Source organism: Cyprinus carpio, chromosome B17, assembly GCF_018340385.1.
Source record: "Cyprinus carpio isolate SPL01 chromosome B17, ASM1834038v1, whole genome shotgun sequence".
NCBI classification, from domain to species: Eukaryota; Metazoa; Chordata; class Actinopteri; order Cypriniformes; family Cyprinidae; genus Cyprinus; species Cyprinus carpio.
The window spans coordinates 18031521-18042844 of NC_056613.1; the positions used below are offsets into that span (position 1 = coordinate 18031521).

Here is an 11324-nt window from a genome sequence, read left to right on the forward strand (position 1 = left end):
CACTCAGATTACTAATGGTGTTACCAGCATGACCCGAGTCGAAATATCGTAGCCAGAAACCTACACTCACATCACATCTGTTCTTGTTGGTTGCAGCATGGATAAAAGCTTCAGTAAAAACACACTGATGCGTTCCGGATCCATCGAGAGACCAGGTAGATGTCAGAGAAACCATGTTGACTGTAAGTTGATGTTATTTTAATAAAAGCCTAGCGGCCATTGTTGTAGTGAAAATGCTAAACTAATTGTGATGTCACTTCCTGTTTCTGCGAAACAGCTAAAGAAGTTCCTGGAGGCCCCCAAAACACCACTGGTCAAACTCTGCCTGCTACACACATGCCCAGGAAAACTTACCTGGTATGTTCAACCACAATATTGGCAAGTTTAAGAGCATTTGGCATTTCCATTTAATGTAGGCCTGTTACATTCTTCTTATTATTAGGTTACTTACTTTTATAATTAAATTTATAGTACAGTTAATTTGCCCCACAATAACTGCTTGACGTGCTGTGAGGATAATAAAAATCAGGCTTTTAGCATGCTTCTCATTGAAAATGTTTTTAAAAAGGTCTTTCAAAACAGGTTGAATTATAGACGTATAATTAAAGTTATTAACAATGCAATCATCAATGAAAATTAAGAGCAGCTTTATTTCAAGCACCGATTGTTTAACACAAAATACAGTTCCTCTCATTTTTTTTCCACTATGTCTTGGCCGCAAGAGAAATTAATGCAGTAGATTCTCTGAAAGAATATGCGCCGTTATGCATCAGATGCCGAAAGCGATGTCAGTTTTTACTTTCACTTTCTGGTGAACTGAATGAGATTACGACGTTCACCAGCATAACTTTTGTGCATAATTGAATCATATTGATTCAAATATGATCAAATGAAGCACATTTAGCATGTATGAGACACTAACTGACATGTTCTTGTTTCCAAACCGGATCCGTGTGTGGTAACAGAGGCCGAAGCGTGTGAAGGCCATGTATAACTGTGTGGCTGATAACCCAGACGAGCTGACGTTCTCTGAGGGAGAGGTGATCGTGGTGGATGGTGAGGAGGACCAGGAGTGGTGGGTGAGTGTGATGACACACACCTCACTTTCAAATATTAAGAGCGAGGGAACCAGAGAGGGAAAGTTAGTTGACCATATTTCCCTTCTTGTGACTGGCTGGTTGTTAATAAGTTTACTCAGTGAAGGTTCAGTGTCTGCTTGTTTTCCACCGGCCGTGTTTAGTCATTCAGTCGGCAGGTACAGCTAAATCCCCAAATCTCTGTGTTCCTGTGCGACTTCTGTGCTATCTACATACTTCATTGGGTTCAAACTACATTTCAGTTTTTTGACAGTTGTTAAGAATACTGTTGTAAAAGATGTATTTATTTATATATTTATTGCCTCAATAAAGATAGGATACTGTAGGAATGACAGGAAGCAAAGTGGGAGAGAGAGAGAGGGGTGCGGGATCATGAAAGGTCCTCGAGCCGAGATTCGAACTCGGGACACTCGTAGTACAACGGCTATCGGCGCTGCCAGGAACATTTCTAACATATTTTCTCCTGATTGTTTTGTAGCTGGGGCACATTGAGGGAGAGCCAAATAGAAGAGGAGCGTTTCCTGTCACATTCGTGCATTTCATCATGGACTGAAGTTCAGAGATCACAGACACTGAGTTGGACCGATGATGATGGCACTTCTCTGCTTCTGTGTGGCCTCACTGACCATCATCATCATCATCTTCATCCCCTTAGTCGTGAGGCTTGTGTCTTTACTGAGCTCTCAAAATCCCTGGCTCTCACATGGCTTGAGTGGCGCTGGAATATAACCGCTTTCTAGGCTTTTTGTTTTTGGTTTGTGGACCAGATATGATTCAGAATGACAGGCAATGAATGCACTTTTAACTTAATTTATCACCACCACAGTTCTAATGACAAATGTCACCAAAATGAAGGTTTTACTCTGAAATCATTCACATCCGTATTCCTGTTAGATAGACGGCTCTACAGCGTACAGTTGTTTTTGAAGTACACAGATCTGTGAATATGGTCTTATTTGCCCACATTCTATGATTGGCAAGGACAGACAGAAGGATAATCTTTTGAGGACTCGGTTGGAAAAGAGCTTCGTCAACGGTGCTAAACCAGGAATATGCTACGAGAGCTGTCCAACGTCCCCATTTCACACTACCTGCCCCAGTGCGGAGTGTATAAATAGACCTCCCATCGCTCACACATGGGAAATATCTCAAGTGCACTGTGTGGACGAGAGAGACAGAGAAACGGACAGACACAAGAGTGCTTTGTGCTGGCTGAGGGACAGGGCACGTGGAGACTGAACAGAAGTAATCTTGACCTTGTGCCTGCTGGGAGATTTGAGCGGCGTGACAGTCTGCATGAACATTCGGTGGCCTCCAGAGAGAGCAATGGAGCATCAAAGAGGTTTATTTCAGTTTAGATATTTATAATTCAGAGCTGTTCTTGATTTAGATGCTCTTATTGATTTGAATGATCTTTTGCAGACCTTCCTTCAGTGTGCAGGCCGTCTGTAGAACGCTGTAATTTATCACCTGGCTCATTCGTTCTTAAAGTGATAGAGCAAAAATGAAAGTATGGTCATTTGTTTACCCTCATGTTCTTTCAAACAGTGCTTTTTCATAACAGGAACTGTGGGTGTTGTGTACCATCCTTTATACCAAATCTGATGAAGTAACCACTGTAACTTTGTGTGAGGAAGAAACCAGTATTTAAATGGATTGTTCACCAAAACACTTTCATGTCGTTCCAAACCTGTATGAGTTATTTATTCTATGGAACACAAAAGATATTTTGAAGAATGTGGGAACCAAACAACATTGGAGCCTATTGACTTCTATTGTAAAGACAAAAATAACTTATTTTGAATAATAATAATAATAATCTAATTTTGTGTTTCACAAAGTCATACAGATTTGGAATGAGGGAGAGTATTAAATTGTTATTTGCTGAAAATCATCTTCTGTGGTTCTCATATCCCGTTCAGTTTAAACATGCTGTGTCAAGACATGCCAAGCCAGTTTTATGAGAACCAAACTTAATAAACAAATGATGTCAGACTTTGGCACGGCATGTTGCGTTAAAGTCAAATGCAAGTTTGAATGAGATTTGTGGTCAAAGGGGAAGATATTGAAAGAAAAACATTTAATAACATTCCCAACAAATCCCAACACAAATTTACAATGTCTGTCTTGTCTCATGGGTTCTGGGTACTTGCAGTGTAGCACACAAATTTACAATGTCTGTCTTGTCTTATTTTTATTTATTTATTTTTTAGAGCTTGACAGGTTTGTTGTCATTTTTGGAAAAAGCACCCTTGACATTTTTAAATATTTATCCTGGCTGGTTCTGTGGAAGATAAAAAGGTTTAAAATATGAAGGAGAGCAAATGACAGCATTTTTATTTTTGGGTGAACTATCCTTTTAAGATGCTCTTTCACCTTTCTTCAGTGTACAAAACTGTAACCTATTGAATAGTGTTTTTACCTTGAGATCTCCAAAACCTAGTCATTTTTAACAGATTCCAAGATGTCAGTTTGAGATATGAATTATGTATTTCCACCAACCGGGAGGATGTTCCCAGAGTCTCCCAGCTTTGGTTGGCCAGATGGGTGTTCCCTGCACCAGTAATAACTCTGCATCTCTCTAATTGTATTCCAGAGAAAATTAAAATCCCTAATGTCATTTTCCCCCACGACACTTCTCTTAATCCTTTCGAAAGCTTTGAAATGCTCATCCATCTGTAATTGTGTGCAGGAGTAACACAGCAGAGCGTTCTGTGTCATGAGTGTTTGATGTGGTTGCAGAGCAACTTAATAGAGTCTGTTATGTAACTTTTAATTACAGTCATGTTAGTCTTGATTGAGCTCGGACCAGAGTGACCTGTAATTATCCGTGTTCAGCTCACTGTATACGGTCGGCACCTGGCCGGCTGTGATTGTAGATAAATGTAGACTTTGCTTTGTGCATATTTAATTGTAAACAGAAAGCTAAACTGATAATGTTTTGACGTATTGTTAGACAAGACTGTTACAGTACACTTTTAACTAAGATGAAAACAACCTCTATTCAACCGTTTACCATAAACGTCATTGATGCTAATATATAAATATATGTACAAATAAATGGGAAAACTGGAATTAAAAACCTGCAAGTGAAACTTCGTGATCATGTGTTGCATTATTTGGGTAGTTTAAAACCTCTTCAGGTTTTATGTTCCTCGATTAGGGGGCTGTTGTTGTTATTAAACATGAATAGTTTCAAAACACTCCTATTATTCAACAGGATGAAAGCACTGCCATCTAGTGGAAACGAGGGGATAAAAGATGAAAATGCTTTTCGTTTTGCATTTATTTATTGTACCGTATCAACTGATCCCACCTGGACCAGGAGGATGACAAAAGAGGGGCATGTACATACAAAGGACGCAAAGGGTTTAGGTTTTACAGCATCTTTCTGTTCACACTGACATTAATGTACCACGGTTTACACAAATCCCACTTGAGCCTAACAAATCCCAGATTCACTGGCCCATAGTGGGAAATGTGCTCTGAGGTTATTGTATATTTACATTAAATAAGATTAAATTAGGTTACAAATATAGACGCAGCACAAACTTGGCTTTTGGGTTGTGGTGGGTGGGGATGTTAAGAGAAGAGGATGCTGGGACTAATGTATATGGTGTAAACATGGTTGAGATGGCTGCCCTTTCATGCTGAACAAAGAGCGATCAGCTGTATTAACATTTATCAAAGTGAGACAAATTCCAGCAGTTCTGTCAGATGCTTTTAAAAAAGGGCACCTTCTCCTCCTCCTCCTGAAGGAACGAGTGAGCGTGGAAGAACAGGAACACTCCCAAACAGACCTCAGGACTTCTCTGAGGCCAGGGCACAGTCGAAGGAGGTGGACAGTACTTTACAGATGGCCTGGGCTTGTTCCTGTAGAGCACAAATGATGTGTTACTTTTACAGAACACCACAGATGAGTCCTCTATACACACTACAATTCAAAGGTTTGGGTCAGTTTTTGAATCAAATTAATACTTGTATTCAGAAAGAATGTGTTAAATTGATCAAAAGTGACAGAAATAATATTTATCGACTTTTTCAACATTCACCATAAGAAGAAATGTTTCATGAGCAAATCGGCATATTAAAATGATTTCTGAAGGATCATGTGACATTGATGGCAAAGCTGAATTTTCAGCATCATTACTCCAGTCTTTAATGTTACATTTTAAAATATCAAATTTGTAATAATTTGAAACGTGTAATATTTCACAATATTACTGTTTATTGTATTTTTGAGAAAATAAATGCTGCCTTAGTGAGCATAAAAAATTCTTTCAAAAAAAAAAAAAAAAAAGCTTACCAAACCCAAACATTTGAACGGTAGTGGACTGTATAATATGGTATGTTTATAGTATAAATATCAATATAAAGGACATACAGTATATGTAATACATATGTAAAAGAATCAGTTTCAACTAATTAATGCAGATGTCTGACTGAACAATTAATCATCACTCAGTTAAAAAAATGAATGTATTAAAAAAAAAAAGTAAAATGCATGTCAATAATTCATTGTCATTGTATGTAAATATAAAAAGTTTTATATAGATGAATATTAACATCAGTTATCCTTGTTAATTTAAATAAAAAAAGTGCAACTACTTTTTTTACTTTTAGATATATATATTTTTTCCCTAATCATTTTAAATAAAATTGGATACAATAGTTATACAATAGGTATACAATAATTTACTTTGTCACCCATTTCAGAGCAAATACACAAATACTGAAATACTTTTTTTCTGCTACATTGTCCAGATCTAGTCTTATCACGCTTGACACTTTGAGTCTTGAGGTCTTACCGCACTGCTGCACTGATACACCCAGATGCTGCACTCCTGCTGCTCTGCATCTGTGGTCTTCAGCGCGAGCAGGTTTTTTCCAGCACCCAGACCATCATCATAGCAAAGCATACGTACGATCAGGTAGAGCGGGTGACGGTGAAGCACATCCTGAGAAGACAGAGAATCAATAGCAAATCAGCTACTGAGAGAAACACAGCCATTCCATTATTTCAGTGTACAGCACTGTGAAATGATGAGTGGGTAATGTTCTGTTTCAGTTCCACAGAATTATTATTATTTTGTGATTATGAATCTAAATGCTTTCATATGCTCCTATATTTGATGTATTAAAAAAAATATCTCTGATACGAACACTAAAAGTTGACACTGGGTCAGGTGAATGAACTCACACACTGGTCCAGTGAGGCCACTTTAACTCCATACTTAGACACTCCCAGAATCATCTCCTCGTCTCCAGGCACAAACGGCAGTTTTCCATCTTGCAAAAGTGAATTCATGAGATATAAATCAAAGTTTTTAAACAGCTTCAGACACAATGCATAATATTATAATAACTATTTAATTTCTGCTTTTTAATCAGTGGTGGCACTTTGTACCTGTCCTCTAGGCCAGGGGATAAGATCAAGCATTCATCCAAAATATATTACAACATCAACCTAAAATCATAAGAATTATGGCTTCTACAAAACTAAAGTGGTCACATGACACAAAGCTTGCCGTCAGAATGAGAGTCCAAACAGCTGATAAAAACATCAGAAGTAAGGAGAGTACATTTTCAGCAAATTTCTATTTTTTGGGTGAACTATTGCTTTAAGAGTTCACACATCTAATCCTGCCCTTTTGTAGATCCTTACCTGAGCCGCATCGATGTAGTTGATCAGGTCTAGAGGCTCCTGCAGGGTTTTGCTCATCTCAAACTGCAGCTTCTCGATGGCTCCCACATACTTGACTCTGAACTCAGCACAGGTGTCAGACACGGCGTTACCTGAGGGTTCAACAGGGTCAGGAACTAGTCAGGGTCACAGATGTACACACATGAGTTTCTAGATGTTGCAGTGAGGACTAACTTGAGCTCTTGGTGGAGTCCGTATCAAGACTGGCGACTGTGCTGGACCTAGACAGGCCTCCCAAACTGGAATCTACTGACTGGATAAAGGGAGGTTAGAGTTTATCATGACCTTTGTGGAAAACAGAACTCAGCAGACAGAATGGCTGAAATCCAATAACAATGTAATATATTGTTTATACCTAATAGAAATTCCGCTAATATTTGTTTATGATGTTTGTACTTAATGACTGTTGGTAAACCCACCTTGCTTTTAGTGCTGACCTCACTGCTCTGGGAGCTGCTGCTGCTGTGGCGCTTCTTGACCTTTCGAAACATCCTTCACCATGACGCCAGTGCTGCAGGTCTCCAGCTTACCAGCAGATGGTAACAGAGTCTGAGGAGATTTAGCAGCATTAGTACCATTTCAGTTCGTCAAAATCATCTTACAAGCCCATAGTTTCCTGTAAAGATGAGTTTTAATCAAATAAACAACCTCCATTTGAATGCCAGGTACTATTTTTTTAAAGAATTTATGCCTAACAGTGTATTGACACTAATAACACTGAAGAGAAAGTACAATATGCTAGCCAATAAAATATTTTAGAAAAGAGCAAACACAGAAACAAATATAGAAATAAATATGTAAAAAAAAATAATAATAATAATCATGTACTTCCAGGCCTTGAACTCAAAAATAAATTTTTGACCCATTCTCAGGAAATAATTCTCATTATTTGATACTAGGAACTTATGGAAGATTGATTCCATAAAAAAAGAAAAAGAAAAAAAAGAAAAGCTTACTGTATCTCACAATTCTGACATTTCTTTTTGCAGGTCTGATTTTAGATCTCACAATTCTTTCTTTCTTCTTGCAATTTTGAAAAAAAAAAAAAAAAAAAAAACAAGTCTGAACCGTGAGCTATAAAATCTGAATTGTATGATACATTATAAACTCAGAATTGCAAAATATAAAATCTCAATTCAATGAAGAAAAGTATGAAGTGTGAAATAAAAAGTTACAATTATCTTTTTTTTTTTATCCTGTGGCAATTTTTAATACGTGGGAATTGTGAGATGTCAACACAGAATTCTAAGAAAAAAGGACAAAATTTCTAAATTTTCAACACAGATTTAAGAGATGAAGGGTAAACTCTGAATCGTGAAAAAAAAAAAAAAACACTCCTCAACAAACTTCAGAAAACTTCTCCGCCACAGGAATGCAAGTTTGGATAAATATCTCACAATTCTTAGGTTTTTTTTTTATTTTTTAGGAATCAGACTTTGAGATATTGTAAAATAAATAAATAAAATATTCTACAAACATAATAAAAGCAAATTCATTTACAATCAGATAATTGCTTACACACACACACACATATACATAAATACATACATACATATATATATATATATATATATATATATATATATATATATATATATATATATATATATACACACATATATATATAGTCTGGCTAAAATTATTCTATTATAAAATAATATCGTAATACATCATCATTCATTAAATCAGTTTTTTTTTTTTTATTCTTAACAGTTCTCAACTCTCAATTCTCAACACTAACTATTAACCAAAAAACAATGTGTGCCCATGAGTGAAAACTGAGAGCTGTCTCAGCGTCATAAATAAACTAACAAGGTTCCTTATGTAGTATTTCTGTTCAGATATAATAGACATTACGTTAAGAAAAACACTGTATTTAGAGTATGAGAAACAGCATGGACGTATTCGGGGGTTCAGGGCACTCCACGAGCCCACGCCCCAAAAAACAATGGTACGAAACTTTGCGTAGCTTTCTGAGAGTCGCTCAGCTCGCGCTTTATGACTTCTTCCAGGCGCGAGGTCGCTCACCGCGAGCCCTTTGTTAAGGAAAACCCCGCGGAAAGTAACGGAAACCCGTTGCTAGGATAAACACTCAGCAGCACCCCACGTCCAACTTGACTAATGCGAGCGCAAAGGGCTCTTATTTGGTCGTTTATTGGCATCTCTACAATTAAATATGGATCATTTGAACTTGGTAAACAAGCACACTTGGCATACCTCTATTTTGAGCTCACTATGCAGCAGTGTACGGCTGTAATGATTATTAATAGGTAGGTTCATCAAAGCAGCGGTCGGCGGCTCTCTCTGTTTTGGCGAGACTTGCGTTGACGCTTCACTTCCTGTTCGGCTCCACCCAGCACTTCTTAAAGGGGACGCACGATAATAAATGGCTGTGTTTACATTGGATTAAAGGGACAGTTCACCCCGGAATAAAAATTCTGTCATTAATTACTCACCCTCATGTCCTTCCAAACCCGTAAGACCTGCGTTAATCTTCGGAACAAAAATTAAGATATTTTTGATGAAATTGGAAAGCTCTCTGACACTGCATAGACGGTTTTATCGGGCGCATGCGCCTGGCCCGAAGTTAATTTCCGGTCTGTGTTTGTTCATCAGTCTGGCTATGGCGCCGTCTACAAACGCAGTTAAAGTTAAGGTGATGAGTAGACTGAAGTTGGGCTCAGGTGGTTGTGCTGTGGGATGTGTTTCCCATACATTTATTTATTTGCGGCACTCACAATATCAAAACTGACCGATTTTCCAAAAGGCTTGGTTGAATAAACATGAGCACGTACTGCACATTTAAAAATCAAAACGACGCGCAGTTGTTTTTATATCACTGTGTTTATTAAGGAAGACTATCTTTAATTAGTCTATTAAATTTTTGATGTCATTTTTATTTCATCTTACATGTTATATGCCTGATAAAGCAGCGTTTGTGAGCTCAGCGCTGCTTTGTGTACAGCAGTTACTATAGAAACCTCTGTTTCTCCCGCTTTAAAGCACCTCCTGCTGGCAGAGAGTTAATTTGCATTTTCAGTAAGTCTGATTTACCAGCAAACATATTTTGCTTGTTATCAAAAATAATCTACTCTAGAGGGACTACTTAGCTGTTGTTACTGATTCTGTCTGGAAGTCTACCGGAAGTTAAGTTAGGGCCACAAAAGCACGCATGCGCAGTAACGTTTGTTTATGTTGTTGCCGTTGAAACTGTCTATAGACAGCAACGCAACTGAAATGTTCCAGACCCAGAAAGGTAGTAAGGACATCGGTAAAACTGTCCATGTGACATCAGTGGCTCAACTTCAGTTTTGCAAAGCTATGAGAATACTTTTTATTAAAAGAAAACAATTTTTTTTTTTTTTTTTTACAATTCTTCTCCCTGAGGTACCGTTTTCGGGCATTTTGGAGAGCACCACGACATATGAGCACACCTGAATGTTTTCATTGGAAATCGCGCGCATACTTCGTGGTACTCTCCAAAATGGCGGAAGACAGTAACTCGGGGAGAAGAATTGTTGAATAAAGTCATTATTTTTGTTTTCTTTGTGCACAAAAATCTCATATATTCTCATAGCTTCGCTAAATTTAAATTGAGCCACCGGAAGGTCTTACAGGTTTGGAACGACATGAGGGTAAGTAATTAATGACAGAATTTTCATTTTTGGGTGAACTAACCCTTTAACAATTTGAATTTATTACTAGCCTACTACTAAATACAACGGAAGCCCGCTTCCGCCACTAAATAAAAAATTTAATTTAAAATTTAAAACTTGCAATTCTAAGAAAAAAAGTCATAATTGTGAGATAAAAAGTTGCAATTACCTCGTTTTATTTTTTATTCAGGGGCGGAAACAGGCTTCCATAAAATACTGCATAGTATATTACCTAATATTTCAAAATAGCAGACATGGGTATGTTTAGAACTGATATTAGCTTACTAACTGTAAGCTCTACATAATCTATTCTAGCCTATATGTATTTATTTACTCATTTATTAAATATCAAGTAGCTTAGAATGGAGTCCATTCTAAACAGATCCTCTTCCAATTTAATAAATAAATAAATAGTATCACGTGTATAAAGCTTACATTTATTTGTTATTGCCATTAGCAAAACTAGCTTGGAATAACTAGAAACATGTTTGTTATTATTATTATTATTATTATTAAGAAAATTTTATTCATTTACATTACATTTCCAGGTCTAGAAATCACAGTCTTAAAATTAGGCTTCCTTTTATATTGAGGTTTTTGAAGACTTTTTGATGGGTAAAATAAGAAATATCTTGATTTTTAGTTGTTTTGTCATCATTTTAATGCTTGTTTTGTCTTCTTTTTATTCACTTTAAGTCATTGGAGGTTTGCTGAGGTTCCCTAGTGGACCTCGGCCCCTTAGTTAATAAACAATTATTTGTTTATTTATAATAGTAAATTGCCATATATAGAATGGACCGAATAACACACTTTATGATTATTTATTTATTTAATAGATAGTAAATGGCTATGTTTAGAATAGACGGA

General features: G+C 36.9%; 2 protein-coding genes across 4 annotated transcripts in view; one reads left to right on the forward strand and one right to left on the reverse strand.

The window, feature by feature from the left end:
- LOC109102651 (arf-GAP with SH3 domain, ANK repeat and PH domain-containing protein 2-like) overlaps window positions 1-3173 on the forward strand; it is a 61702-nt gene extending 58529 nt beyond the window's left edge. For 2 of the 3 annotated variants that reach the window (XM_042742616.1, XM_042742617.1), the window contains 4 exons: window positions 97-182; window positions 278-357; window positions 966-1079; window positions 1576-3173. In XM_042742616.1, coding sequence (XP_042598550.1) covers window positions 97-182; window positions 278-357; window positions 966-1079; window positions 1576-1650 — 355 coding nt within the window. In that variant the 3' untranslated portion in view covers window positions 1651-3173. The remainder of the gene's footprint in view (window positions 1-96; window positions 183-277; window positions 358-965; window positions 1080-1575) is intronic. The other variant, XM_042742618.1, reaches the window with a different exon arrangement.
- A 1186-nt stretch (window positions 3174-4359) lies between these two features.
- LOC109102617 (integrin beta-1-binding protein 1-like) lies at window positions 4360-9173 on the reverse strand. Its single transcript, XM_019116011.2, has 7 exons — window positions 9019-9173; window positions 7221-7350; window positions 6976-7054; window positions 6763-6893; window positions 6298-6390; window positions 5906-6055; window positions 4360-4970 (listed from the first exon to the last, which is right to left on the reverse strand). The coding sequence occupies exons 2-7, from the start codon at window positions 7290-7292 to the stop codon at window positions 4899-4901; spliced, it is 597 nt and encodes a 198-aa protein (XP_018971556.1). The 5' UTR covers window positions 7293-7350; window positions 9019-9173; the 3' UTR covers window positions 4360-4898.
- Between the last annotated feature and the right edge of the window lie 2151 nt (window positions 9174-11324).

Bases quoted from the DNA above. Each gene is read 5' to 3' on its own strand.
- LOC109102617 (XM_019116011.2), bottom strand. From the start codon at position 7,292: ATGTTTCGAAAGGTCAAGAAGCGCCACAGCAGCAGCAGCTCCCAGAGC. The intron at 6,894-6,975 runs GTTAGTCCTCAC...TTGAACCCTCAG, and splicing joins GGACTCCACCAAGAGCTCAA to GTAACGCCGTGTCTGACACC. The intron at 6,391-6,762 runs GTAAGGATCTAC...AATTCACTTTTG, and splicing joins ACTACATCGATGCGGCTCAG to CAAGATGGAAAACTGCCGTT.